The 14,850-nt window shown below is 35.7% G+C and overlaps 1 protein-coding gene across 2 annotated transcripts in view; it reads left to right on the forward strand.

Moving 5' to 3' along the window:
• Positions 1 to 13,737, forward strand: part of LOC111376064 — an 18,215-nt gene extending 4,478 nt beyond the window's left edge. For both annotated transcript variants that reach the window (XM_022998990.1, XM_022998991.1), the window contains 9 exons: positions 415 to 544; positions 2,693 to 2,845; positions 2,990 to 3,228; positions 3,341 to 3,410; positions 9,882 to 10,088; positions 10,741 to 10,973; positions 11,771 to 11,849; positions 11,952 to 12,089; positions 12,873 to 13,737. In XM_022998990.1, the coding sequence (XP_022854758.1) occupies positions 415 to 544; positions 2,693 to 2,845; positions 2,990 to 3,228; positions 3,341 to 3,410; positions 9,882 to 10,088; positions 10,741 to 10,973; positions 11,771 to 11,849; positions 11,952 to 12,089; positions 12,873 to 13,076 (1,453 nt within the window). In that variant the 3' untranslated portion in view covers positions 13,077 to 13,737. The remainder of the gene's footprint in view (positions 1 to 414; positions 545 to 2,692; positions 2,846 to 2,989; positions 3,229 to 3,340; positions 3,411 to 9,881; positions 10,089 to 10,740; positions 10,974 to 11,770; positions 11,850 to 11,951; positions 12,090 to 12,872) is intronic.
• Positions 13,738 to 14,850: the final 1,113 nt, after the last annotated feature.

Here is a 14,850-nt window from a genome sequence, read left to right on the forward strand (position 1 = left end):
AAAAAAGGAAAGAAAGATCCAAGAGATGCTCGTATTAGTGCTCCTTCTTGGTGCCTTGTATGAGCATTTATGAAAAAGGTTATTTGGTACCCCAAAAAACAAACTCAACCTCTTATTTCATTAAATAGCTTACTTGACAATATTTCCAATATGGAATACCCTGATTAAGTTCCTCGATTTACTTTGTTGCTGTTGATATTTTTAAAAATTCTATAATATCAATAAAGCCACGCTGCATTATATAACTGACTCGTTGTCTGGATATAAGATACTTATAGGCTATAGCATTACAAATTATTATATCATTGCATAGCAACATTGAAAATTCATTGATGAATTGCTCAACTATAATGTTGTTAACCTGTCGTACAATATCGTATTTCCGACTTATTTACTTCTCTTTCCATCTCTTAGCTGTTACCTTGCCCTCGGGGAAGTTGAAAATGCTACTTTGCATTTCACAAAGTGCTTGCAAGCAGGGCCTGAGGTCTGTGTGGACAGAAAACTTTTAATAGAAGCATCCGAGGGCCTTGAAAAGGTGCAGGTATGTAATAAAAATAATGTCACCTGACACTATCATCTGTTTTTCGTCGTAATGTTCTGTTGCTGGTGATGCTCTATTACGGATGAAAAACATTTTGAAAAAGCAAGTGAAACAAGTTATGCAAGAACATGGTGAATCTCTATGCCAATCACATGAACTTGTGATCAAGATGTAATGAGTCCATTAAAAAGAAAAAATCTTACCTTAAAACTGAACTAATGATTTCGTTCTCTTGAAATGAAGGTTCTTGGTGGTCCCAATAAATCAGTGAGTGAAACATAATTAAATTCTGGTTTCCATAAACAACTAAATATAAATTGTGGTACTCAAGTTTTGGTAAAGGCAGATTAATTGAAATTTTTGACACGAGAAACAGAATTAGAGACCAAAGGCCTGTTTGATTTGTGTTTCAGTTTTGAGTTTTGAGTTTATTTTCAGTTTTATGTTTTGAGGGTCTATTTTAAAAGAGATACGCTGCACACAGGACAAAAGGGCCCTATACGCTAACAGGTTCCTCTCTTACTGGCTGCCTCAAAAACAGTTTTTTAGGCAGCCGGTAATAGGGGGACAATTGTCCCCTATAAAGCCCTTGTGAGCAAGTTCATGTACTAGGGGATTTACTCATTTTAAGATTGCTAAACAGGTGTTTAGTTTGTCATTTTGAAAACTTGTTCTATGATGTTTTATTTCATGAAATTTGAATATTTAGTAAAATTAGTGCAATTTTATGTTAATATAGACATGTTCTGTAGTGATTATGAGAATTGAATTTTTGGTCGTTAGAGAAAAGTGGGTCCCACCTGTGAGTGAAGAAATAAAAAATGATGGGTAGAATAGTGAAATAAATAACGGTAAAAAAATTGATTTTTTGGAAAGAAAAGTTGCTACCAAACGGAGGTTATATTATTAATGGTCTGTTTGTGCCCCTTTAATTTCAAAAAGTGTATTATAGAATAGTGATTGATGTTGAAATGTGTGGTTAAAAAATAAGTAAAATTTTTTTATTTATGTGTAACATTATTTTAATGAAAAAATTGTGGTTTAGAATGAGTACTGTGGAAAAAATAATGTGGTAAAATGGTTGACAAACAAAGGCTAAGTGTATATACATTTTAAATTTGGTGTATGGCTAAGTATATATACATTTTAAATTTGGTGTAACTTACAATATATTTTCTCACTACAAAGGTAATCAAATCAAATAATTAATTAAGTACAAAATATAGAAAATACAAATAAAAATTAAAGACGTCGATTGAGAATATTTTTGTTTGTATTCATTTAAATAATATTTTTTCTATAATTTTTATGTAAACAATCATTAAGAGTTTGAACTTTTTTTATTTTTTATTTTTCTAGAATTTTTTATAATTTTGTTTTTTCAAAATTTCTATTTTTCTATTTTTTTTACAATTTATCAATTTTATTTTTTGAATTTACTTTTTTTTGAATTTTATTTTTTAATAAAGTAAAAAATTTTATTTGTTTGAATTTATAAATATATTTTTAAAATATTTAGTTTTTAAATTTTTATTTAAATGCTTGTTTTTCATGTTTTTATTGTATTTAGAATTTTCAATAAAAACGCTCAAAATGTAAAAAAATTGTTTTGAGCTTTACGTTATAAGTTTAAGATTGTTTTCAAAAATGTATTTTAAGAAATACTAGACTAAATATATTTTTAGTGTTTTGTAAAACTGAAAATTAACAGCTTGAAAATTGCAAACCCAATGCACCTGACTTTTAAATGGTTGAGTTGTATACATAAATTAATAAAAACTAGGACTCTTAGAGACAATTTCTTCTTTTACTTTTATGTTAGAAACAGGAAATGAGTTGTTTCCTAACACTTAAAACATTTTAAGTTGCAAATTTTAAAAATACACACACTAATGGCACTGCAATACAATTTAGTAGACTTTTAGTCTTGGCAGTTTGATTTGTAAGTGGAGTTTAACTTCTTCTTTCTTTTTTTTTTTTTTTTTTTTTTGGATCCAAGACCGGCCTACAAAATTTCAAACCGGGCTACTACGCAGAAAAAAAATTTACACATAAAAAATTGGTTTTTTACCAAAAAATAAATAAATAATACCTTAAAAAAATCAGAGCTTATTTGATTTACTTTCTCTTTTTTCCATGAAATGCCAGAAAGTAACAGAATGCATTAAACAATCTGCTGAACTCTTGCAACGGAAAACATCCAGTGATGCTGAATGTGCTTTGAGTTTGATTACTGAGGCCTTGACGACAAGTGCTTATTCTGAAAAATTACTTGAAGTGAAAGTGGATGCTCTTCTTGTGGTATTTGTTACTACTACTTCAAACTTCAATGATGTACTGTAATTAGTTTAGAATATTAAAAATAATACATTTTATAATATAGTACTCAAGCCTTAAATGTGATATTAAAATACTTACACGTATTTGGTCTGGTTTTCCTAACAGCTAAAGAGGTATGAAGAGGTGATTCAGCTATGTGAGCAAACTCTTAGCTCTGCAGGGTCCAACTTCTCTGGGGATGATAACCCATCAGAAAAATCACATGTTTCTTATCTACAAAGGAGCCCTACTTTCGATGTCTGGTGCTGGTCACAAATCCTGAAGTCCTACTTCTATTTAGGAAGACTTGCGGAAGCTCTGGATTTTCTGAAGAAGCAAGAGAAATCAGTTTCTCTCGTGGAACGGTAATACTCAATAGGTGTGAGTATGTATCACACAAAAGTCCTTTACATTTAGAAATTACATTATTAGTTCCACCTCTTGGCTAGAAGTTCTAATGCCAATTTGATTATGCAGGAGAGAAAATAGGACTTTGGAATCGATGATACCTTTGGTTGGCATAATTCGTGAGCTATTACACCACAAGGTGAGTTTATATTTTTCTTTAATATTTCTCTAGGGTGAGTAGAATCTTAGCTATGTATCTCATATTATGGGATACATATATTGTAGTTTTTGGAATGGGATAGGGATTCAACTTCACTTTTTGGTGCTTGTAGACTACATTGTCATGGGCTGGCGTCCATAGATCATACTTGTATTTACTTCGAAGCATTGAGTGATGCAATTATTTTTAGTACACCATATAAGATTTATTATATGGACAAGGCTTTCGTGTTTGAATGTTTGTCCAATTAAACCTCATCTTAATTTTGTGGAGGTACATTGATGACGAACAATATAGAATTGAGAAAGTAAGAGGAAGAGGAGGAGAAAGGAGGGGGGAAAGTAGGAGGAGGAGGCAGACGAAAGTAGAATTTAGGAGAAAGGAAGTTTCTTCATTTAATTCATCAAAGTTGCGTGTACTACAAGGAATAAGCCCCTTTATATAAGGTTTCAAAGAACCTATTCTATGTAGGAAATATCTAATCAAATCCTAGATAATCAAATAAATAAATATAATAAAATTCTAGGAAATCTAGTAAACGAACACTTATATTTTTTTTGCTAAAATAAGGATCTAAAATGGAAAGTATGCATATAATAATCTTTTAGGATTCCTTTCATCTTTTATCGACGGAGAGAGCTCGACTTCAACTAGATAGACTGCAACTTTTGAGCCAAGGAGCGCAATCTTTCTTCCAACCAAGTGGTGACATGGAACTCCAAAAAGCAACAAGCTGTGCAACTTGTTCACAAAAATTAGCATGAAATCTACTTGAGGAGCTCAATGCACTTGTATTGTGGACTGGTTTACAGAAACAAATTATTACAACAGCAGCCTGAATGTGTCCCAGTAAGGAAACAATTTTGCTATATTGAAAATAAAAACTTCATTTAAATGTAATGGCAAGTCAAGTAGGTTAAGTTCAAATGAGTGATTCAAAATTTCTTCTATACACATTTTAGAGACCATGCCAAGGAAACACATAACAATGCATAGGAATCACCTTGAAATCATCGGTGCTTAAACTGTGAGTAGAAAACAAGTTCATAATTTTCATTATTTGAATGAATTTTGTATTTTATCTCATCATGAAAATTATTAAAATGGACTATAGATGTTGGAGCTAAAAGAACACGACTCTAATTAGGAGAAAACAATCAAGTATTGATAGGAAAAGTATGCCATCGACTAATTGCCTTGGAAAACATGGGAACTCAAGGAGTATATTGTAGTTGAGGTAACGTTACAATAAAATCACGTTAAAGTTATGCAAATAAGTAGGCAATAACAATTTTGGCAAAAAAGTCGATATGTAGGCTGTCAAGCTTAGGTGGTAACATCATCGGTAATTCTTCATCCTTGCTTTCATCCTTGCTGTCAGAATAGTCAATAAGCTCAATGATAAAAATATCATTTTCTTCTCAAGGTGAGGACTTATGCAATGAGGCTTAAGAAGTGAGTGTTGGGACTGGGGTGGTAGGCCTAGCGTATGACATGCTTGGCGAAGACGTAAGTATATATCTTATAGAAAAATCATAAGAAAATATTTCAACAATATTAAGAGAGTCTACTCGAGCGAACAGAGGGCGGAAACCCTAGGTTCGATGTCTCCCGTCATATCCAAATCAACTCCTCCACCATCCAACCCCACCGTCGCTGGCCTCTCCGGCATCGGTCATCAAACCCAGAATCAGTAACCCAGCCCCACCGGCCTCACACCACAAACCAGCCTCACAAGCCCAGCAGTTTCCTACCAGACCCCAGTTTCGCCCAGATTCAGTGCCCACGTGCCTGATCGGCAGCCTCTGCAGGCCGTTCCGACTCTGGCCGATCAGGCGCGTGGGTCACCGGTCGTTTAGGCCTCACACGCCGGCAAGTGGCCAACACCTTTAGGTTCCTCCGATTGCTACGAAGCTATTTTGACCAATGGTTCCATCATCTTTCGGCCCGTTAGCACAAAATCATGGGAAACAACCCTATGTAATGGAGGCTATGGTTTTCAGTTCACGATTTAGAGTCGAGGCGAAGGAGTTTGTAGTGACTGTTACCACCTCTGGCGTGGTTAGGCTTTCGGAATGGGGCTCGAAGATATCGGGTGCTATCTGTATGGGTCGATTTGGTGCCGTGTGGATGGTGAATATGGTGGAAATGTTGAGGAGGGCTAGTAAGATGGAGGAATTCGTTGCCAAGTTTAATGAATCTTCCCGTGCTTTCTTGGCGTAACGTTGTGCAAATAGTCGTGGCAGATTTCTCATGGTAGCACAGTATGGGGAGAGGCGGAGAAAGGGGGTTGTAATGGTGCCGAAATGTGCAAATGGAGAGGAATGGGAATCAGTTTCATGCATGTTCCAAGCAGTCATTGGTTCTTTTGTGGCCAGGGACAAGTTGGTACGTCAAACATATGACGAAAGAAGCCGACGAGGGATGACTTATGCAGAAGTCACAGTAAATGCACGGGCTTCGCAAAGTACTGATCAGAGGGTACTGTTGCAGAAGGAATGGGTGGGCAATGGGAGAAATCACCCTCATGTCGAAATAATGGCTCGCATACAGGCGTTGAAAGGAGAATTGAATGGATTGATAAAGGTTGTGGAAAGTAGGTCTACAGTGGGGTCCAGGTCAAGCTATTGTCATGAGTGTAGGGTGAGATTGGAAGAGTCAGTTAATGTGGATGTCAAGGAGCCAGTGCCGATTGGGGTTCCGGCTAAAGATCAGCAATTATTGGATAAGCTTTGTAGCAAGTCCCAAACAGGGTCTGATGTGGACATTTCTTCTGGGGATGAGAATCGAGACGAGATGGAAGGATCGAAAGGGGGTGGAGTGGAACCAAGGATCGAGGCATATCGAGGGACGGAACCTCGGACGGAAGGAGGAGAGCATGGCAATATAAATATTGTCTCAGAAGTTTTGGAAGCGAACTGAGTTATTTGTTCTACGATTGTGGGGTCATTAGACACGATTCCACTTGTAAAAGGATCGTTGCCAGATGATGTGCAAGAAGTTGGACTTGAACTGGGTGAACACGCAGGGTCTGCACTTGAAGACCAGCATGGGGAAACAGGCTCGGCCACTAAGGCAGTGAACACCTACAGCGGGGGAAGCGCTAAGTCTTCGAATGAATGGGGTCTAGAGAATGATAATGCGCTGGTGGTGTCGATGGGTGGCGTCGAGAAGGTAAACACAGATAATGTTGCTGAACAGGTGGAGGAAGAGGAGGGACACTACTACGATCCTATTTATGTTGATGAGATAACGAAAGCTAGTGCACTTGATGTCAGACCACTACCTTCTAATTGGGTTCTTCAAAGAATTCTGGATTTTAGCAAGATGGTAGGAGTGTCCTGTAATGGGTATAAAGATAGGCTCTTACAATTGAAAGGGTGGAGAGAAGGTTTGTGGGGTGGAAGCGTATGTACCTCTCAAAGGGAGGTCTTCTTACTATCATAAGGTCCACATTGTTGAACATCCCTACTTTATGTCGTCGTTTCCTATTCCTATTACAGTGGCAAAAAGATTGGAGAGGATCCAAATGGATTTTCTTTGGGGAGGATTAGGGCAAGAGAGGAAATTATATTTAGTTAACTGGGGTATCGTATGTTCTCTCATGAGGTTGGGTGGTCTTGGATTGAGGAGTCTCGTACTGTTTAATAAAGCTTTGTTGGATAAGTGGTTTTGGCGATTTGGAACGGAGAGGGGGTGTTTGGAGAGAAATTATAGGAGCAAAATATGGTGTTATGGAGGAGGATGGTGTTCAGTCGAGAGTCAAGGCTCTTATGGGGTGAGTCTGTGGCTGTATATCCGACGAGGGTGGAGTGATTTTCAGGATAAATTGATGTTTGTAGTAGGGAATGGTAATACTATCAATTTTTTGGATGATTGTTGGTGTTGAGATCAACCACTAAGATTGAAATTTTCTTCCTTGTATCGTATTGCATTGTTGCCGTCTACCATGGTGAATGATGTTTCAGATATTCATAATGGGAATATTAGCTAGAACATTGCTTTTGCACGGGGTTTTCAGGATTGGGAGTTAGACAACTACGCGCTGTTTTTGACATCTTTATATGAGGTACAAATCAGGGCAGGAGATGGTGATTGCAGCAGGTGAAGGTTGGCACGGGATGTCATGTTTTCAGTCGGCACTTTCTTTAAATCTTTATTGGGACCTGAGAACAGCTCTTTCCCTTGGAATGTGGTGTGGAAGAGTAAATTTCCACCACGAGTAGCATTTTTACTATGGACAATGGTTAGAGGACAGGTGCTAACGGCGGAAAACCTACGGACAAGGGGTTTTTGTATTACAGAGTGGTACTTTATGTGTCAAAGGGATGGGGAGACGATCGATCACTTGTTCCTCCATTGTGATGTTGCTAGTTTACTGTGGAATGAGATTTTCGCATCGCAACACATAGATTGAGCAATGCCAAGGTGTATGGAAGACGTGTTAAAGGCATGGAAGAGAAAATTTCACGACAAGGATAGCAGACTTGCATGGGAGCTTATTTCGGGCTGCATAGTTTGGTGTGTGTGGAGAGAAAGGAACAGACGATGCTTTGACGATCAAACAAGAAGAACAGAACAATTTAGAGAATTGTTTTATTTCACATTGTACACTTGGTTTAATGCGGTGGCTACTAGTCGTATAGATGTGCTGCCCAATTTTATGTCGTTTCTTACGGATTTGTACGGATAATACACTTCTTGTGTATTATGGTTTGATTAATAAAATACTTGATTACCATTAAAAAAAAAACTTAGGAGCATGATGTAGCTATAAGATTTATATGAATTCATGGTAATATATGATTTTTTTTTTTAGCGTGTTTTTTATATAAAAGAAATTGGTATCTCACGAGGTTTAAAAGAGCCAAACAGTGTTCCATTCATCATCTTCAAGCTGATTCAATAGAATTCTTTCAATCGGTTGTAAGTTGTTGCTACCCTTTCAAGGGCTATGGTTAATGGTAGATAAGGGGGGATAGGTGTAGAGGATGAGTTGTGGATTTTGTTATTATGACTGCTGCTATGATTTTTGAGTACCGAATGAAACTTCACTAAATTTGTTTGACTAACGGAAAACGACTTGCTCTGATACTAAACAGATGAGGAACAATATAGAACAAAATTGGGAAAGGAAGAGAAAGAGAAGACGGAGAAAGGAGGGGTAAAAGAGAAGAAAAAGGGGAGATAGAAATGAAAGACGAATTAGACAGATGGAAGCAAAATTTAGGAGAAGGGGAGTATCTATATTCATAAAAGTTGTGTGTATTACAATACGTAGGCCTCCATAATAAAATTCTAGAAAATATAGTAAACAAACCTTATATCTTTTCCTAGAATAACGATCGAAACATCAAAAGTACGCATATAATAACCTTCTAGGATTCCCATCATACATTCTTCTTTTAACCAATCTATTATGGATTAGAGGTATATTAAACAGTTAGGCCTGTTTGATTGGAGATATTTTCCATGGAAAATGAAAAATATTTTCCATTTTCCAACTTTTTAGATGTTTGATTGCAAAAGTTTTTCATGGAATTCATTTTCCATATTTTCCTCGCACATTCTTTATTTTGGTGGAAAATTTTCACCAAAATGGTGAGAATTGGTTTTCCACCTTTTTTGTGGTTTTTTTTAATTTTATTTTTGGTAATGAAAATAAATTCTAAGAACAATTGTAAAAGAGGATATCCCTTAAATTGACGATTTTCATGTAAAATAAAGCTAAACGAACACCAAAATATAGATGATTTTCGAATTATTTTTTTTTTGCAATGAAAACAAATTCTAGGAACAATTATAGAAGTAAATATTTTTTAAATTGACAATTTTCATGAAAAATAAAGTTAAACGAATACCAAAAGACACTTTTATTTCAATATTTTTTAGGTGGAAAATTATACGAATCAAACACTATTAATTGACAATTCTCAGTAATACAATTTCTAGGCAATTCAATTCCCTGAAATTCGTTTTCTTTTCACCCAAATTTCATTTTTGCAATTAAACGGACCCTTAGTGACAAGTGATAAATGATATAATTGTGAAAGTATTGGCGAACTTACGCAACCTACCTCTTCTGTATACCTAAAAAGTGCATATGATATTAAATGAAATTGAACATGCATCATATTACTTTGACTTTCAATACATGGTTTTGTTACTTATTTTAGGTGGGACTGATGAATAGAGATAGTTTAGCTTAAGCATATGTGTGGATTACCTTAACTGACTTGTGCATATTCATTAATAATCTCTCGATCAAGTTAAATATATGGATTCATTGAAACGGTAGTATTTGATTAGTTAAGACTGTTCCTGTCATTTATAATATTTCCAAATTTTGATCTCTTCCTTTAACTCTCTCTCTCTGGTTTCTTATCCTCCTATCTCCATGTGTGAAATTTAATTCATTGGATTTTTTAACCTTGTTCTTTCATTCTTCAGTCTGCAGGAAATGAAGCGTATCAATCTGGAAAGCACACAGAAGCTGTTGAACATTACACTGCTGCTATATCATGCACTGTAGAGTCACGTCCTTTTGCAGCGATTTGTTTTTGTAACCGTGCTGCTGCATATCGGGCTATGGGACAAATTATAGATGCCCTTGCAGATTGCAGCCTGGCGATAGCCCTTGATGGAAGCTATATAAAGGTCTGCCTCTAAAACATTTAGTTGTAGTCTGTTTAGAAGCTCTGGAAAAAATAAAGTTATGAGCATGTTGCGCTAAGCATAAATATAAAAAAATGTTACTTTTTAATAGTAACTTCTTGTTTCGAAACATGTTTGGGTGACGTACTTTTTTCTTCCTTTCAAGGTAAAAAAGAAACTTGCTTATTGTGAAGGTAACTCTTACCTTATTGTCAAAGAACATACTTATTTCCAATTTTGATCAATAAAAAACTTTTTGATCCATAAAAAACTATTTATCTTAAGACTGACTGATTTATTTATAAGTAAACTTTTTTAAGCTTAGCTACATATGTCCATTGTGCATTTGCATATTTTTTGTAATTTCTAAGGTTGTTAACTCTGGAGCAGGCATCAGTATTTATGATCGTACACAAACTTGGTTTTGAAACATTTGGAGTTTTGAGGTGAATTTCAACTCGAATTTTACTCATCTGCTCAACTGTTTGTTCAGAAACTGTGATATAATTTATATGTTGGTTTTTTGCTTGTGGGTTTATCTTGCCTTGGAACTTAGATATATATGGACTTACCACCAAGGAGCATAAAAGAATGGTTCTGATCGCTTTGGTGGTTTAACTGCAACCTTTTTTTGTTTTTGATTGTTTATTTGCAGGCTGTTTCTAGACGAGCCATGTTGTTTGAGATTATTAGAGATTATGGACAAGCAGCTGCAGATCTTCAGAGACTTGTATCCCTTCTTGTAAATCAAGTGGAAAGTAAGATAGACCAATCTGGACCACCTGATAAAATGAATTGCATTAATGAGCTTAGACAAGCTCAACTAAAACTTTCTTCAATGGAGGATGCATCTAGAAACGAAATCCCCCTGAACTTGTATCTCATTCTGTAAGTATCTCTGCTTAAGGATCTGAACATGCTTTAATCATTCAGTAAAATTCTGTCTTTCAAGAATATCTACCCTTGTTATTCTGTTGTTACTTTTTCGAAATTCAGATTATCGCTTTGATTATGTTATTTGTTGCCTTTTATGCATAGATTTCTGCTTGTTATGCAACTTATAACAAACTTTGTTAAGTTACACTATTTCTGTTGATATATTTGAAAGCTTTTCGTGTTTGTCGTTTATCTCTACTGTATCCTGGTAGACTGTTTACATCATGTGATCTATTACAAATCTTGCAATTAATTGCCACAGCATTCTTTACATAAAGTTCAAAGTTCTTCAAGTCATGAAACTTAAGTATTTATGCTTCTAGCAATTAAAATGGTTTTGATTAAATGTAGATTTTCACCTATGACATTGAGATCCTTTGGGCAAATGTTAGGAATCTGCATGTAGTTCTAGGACTTAAAAATAGGTTTTCCTTGCTTTTAATAGTCCACATTATTAACAGATGAGTGTTTTAAGTGATGCTTTATTCCACAATGATGAGTGATACACCTCCCTTTTTCTCGTCTCCATGGAAAAATGAAAAGAAAAGAACTGAATTCACAAAACAGTACTCTGATGATGGAAAATGTTGATTTCTCATTTATGCCACTGATCAATGCTACAAGTAGAGCATGTGTCCACTTACAAGGACCTGCCATTATAACCCAACTTTTAGTTTTCCATTTATCAAAGACAGTATTATTACCAGACATTATATTTTATTTTCTCTCACTTTGCTTATATATGCCAGGGGAGTTGATCCATCTGCCACAGCATCAGAAATTAAGAAAGCTTATCGAAAAGCTGCACTCAAATATCATCCTGACAAGGTTTTGGTTAAAATTTTAGCTTCTGAATGACTGTGCTCTACATTCATTGCATTTTAGACAAAGAAATAGCTAAATTAATTAATAAGTTCTCCATTGAAACAGGCTGGTCAATCCTTGCCTAGAAATGAAAATGTAGATGATGGGTTCTGGAAAGAAATAGCAGAAGAGGTACATAAAGATACTGACAGGCTCTTCAAAATGATTGGGGAGGCATATGCAGTACTTTCAGACCCTATAAAGGTTTGTTTCAGTTCTAAATGATTATAGGTTATCCACCTCTTTTTATTCTTTTTCGTAATACACACAATCCTCTGGCATGGTATTGTAAAGTTCAAGTTAGAGAAGTGATCCTGGTGTTTGGCGGTAATAAAGTATATGCATCTGAACCGTATTGGTATCGATTTAGTCTAATGGGGTATAATGTTAATCATTGACTTGTGGTTCTCCATTATGCGTTTCCCGGGCCTGCAATACACGTTTATGTTGAACTTTGTAATTTTGCTCATTTAAGTATTTTATTTTAGATGACGTACTGGCTTGGAGGGAACGTAACTAACCCAAAATTTATTGGTAATAAGACTTTAGTCTTTTTTGTATTTGTTAGATGATGTGAGCAGTGGGATTCATGTTAAAGCTTCAAGACTTCTGTTTCATATGATGGTACAGTGCCGGAAAATGTCCATAATTTTTCTGACAAGGCTTCTCGCTGTTCATAATTTTGCAATTTTATCTCCCACCCCCACAACGGAAAAAAAAAAAAAAAAAACCACCATTCGAAGACGAGTTGGTGTTTCCAGTCTGACACTTAAAATAACAATGGTCTCCTATGCATCTTCCATATCTGTTTATTCCTCATTTTTTGAAGCATTTCTTTTTCGCTCCTTAAATTTGTTTCATGTTGTGACATGCACCAACATAACAATCCACTACAAAAACTAATTTAGTGTGTCGGCCATTGATTATTGCATTAAAATGCACTATTGAGACATTTTATTTACTTGGCTAAATTATGTGTACTTGTAGCGTTCACGGTATGATCAGGAAGAAGAGATACGAAATACTCAAAACAGAGGCAATGGAAACAACACGTCAAAAGTACATTCTGATTTCCAAAATTACTCATTTGAGAGAAGTGGCAGTCGGAGACAATGGTCGGAGGGTTGGAGATCGTATGGGAACTCTCAACCTAGAGGGTCAGAAAGAAACTGTTATAACTGGTACTCATGATGACTGTTCCTGTATGCGAATACAGTATCCGAGCCATGGATCATGGTGGGCTTAATTGTCTGTTGGTTTATTCCCCTGTTGAAACTTCTCAAATTTGGCAAAATGATTCCAGCAACTCAACAGCATGTGACCAATGGATGGATTATTTGTTTTTGAAATTGGTAATTCTGAATGGGATTTTTGCTACACGTGGTTTATATGTGTTGACAAGAAAATAAAACTGTTGGTTTGTGCATATGTTTGGAGAATTTGAAGAAAAGATAGCATTTGCCAGGTCTGTGCTGGAGACATGTTTTCCTTCTATATTCTGAAAACTTGTATGAATGGTGATATATGCATATATTTAATGGAGAAGACTAACCGATTGATGCCCTGATACATAGTGATCCTGATGAAAAGATTGATGGTCATGGACAGTTGCTAATCCATGAACCTTAGGTTTCTCTGTAAGAAAAACCAATAGGAACCTTGTCATTTAACTTGTATGAGTACAACAACTGCAGTTTTCCAGCGGATGGATCACCTGGCAGTGTTAAATTTTCGGGTACATGTACAACTGTTAGTTTTGGTGTAAATTTGCCTTTTGAGATCATTTTAATGTACCGAAGTTCTTTTAAACAGATTTGAAAATTTAATTACAAAGTGAGTGTATTTTCGGCTATTGTATCCTTCAGAGAGTTTACACTATGGTTTTCGTTTGTGTAACATGGTCACGAAAAAATTTAAGGTTGTGGCTTGTGACACTTTACAAGTGACTTAAAATTTTCCATCTCCGAAAGATTACTAATTTGTTGAGTCATGTATGTAGACTATTATGTTAAGACAGGAAGAGGATTTGCTTTGATTCCTGCAGTAGAATGTTGTGGGTATATGGGACTTTATGTTTAGATCAGTCTTGTTTCTTTTCTTTGAAATATAAGAAACCTGTGTATTTGCGGAGCCCGGGATGGCCTCTGGTGCTATAAAATTGTGATGCTCAGTTTGTACATATGCTGGAGCTATTGACTAAACGTCCATGCCCTTATTCATATATTTATTAGGTTGAGACTGGAGTTAAAAAGTGTAGAATAACTGACACCCAAATACACACAATTAAAATATACCATAATCTGGAATATAAATGGGCAAAAGCTTCTTCAAGAGAGTACAAAAAATCTTGACTGCGGTTTACCTCAAATTTTTACAAGAATTATGTCATACATAAATTCCAAATCCAATCTCTTTAGGTTCTGTATCAACCATCCATGGAGCCCTAGTAGCAGAGAAAAACGATTGATTTAGCCTGAGCTATATTAAGTTGATGAAAGAACAAAATTGAGGAAGAAGGTTTTGCAGTATGAGTTTGGTACTCATTCATTATGTAATTGATTGTTTTTTTTTTTGTGTGTGGCAGTGGCACATTGGAGAAGACGGTCCCTCGCCTTATTTGCAATTCCTTCGGGCTACAAGCAGAGCATAAAATAAGTACAAATGGCTAGAAGCATATAGTTCACATCCATATGAGTTATTCATCGTCATAACGCTTAGAAGTGTTTTGACAACTTACTTTCAACAAAATAAAGTTATTTTTCTGTTGACACATAAAAATTCAGCCTAAATCGAACGGCCCAAGGAATGAAGCCCAATTAGAGGATCCCCAAATCAGATAGCCCAAAGAACAAAGCCCAATCAAACAATTCAAGATGAAGACCCAAATAGGGAGGCCCAAGAACGCGGTAACACCATCGCCCAAGTTTGCAAGTCGCCCAGAATCTGAGCGAATGGAGTGTCATGC

The sequence above is a fragment of the Olea europaea genome, unplaced genomic scaffold (assembly GCF_002742605.1).
Source record: "Olea europaea var. sylvestris unplaced genomic scaffold, O_europaea_v1 scaffold1442, whole genome shotgun sequence".
NCBI classification, from domain to species: domain Eukaryota; kingdom Viridiplantae; phylum Streptophyta; class Magnoliopsida; order Lamiales; family Oleaceae; genus Olea; species Olea europaea.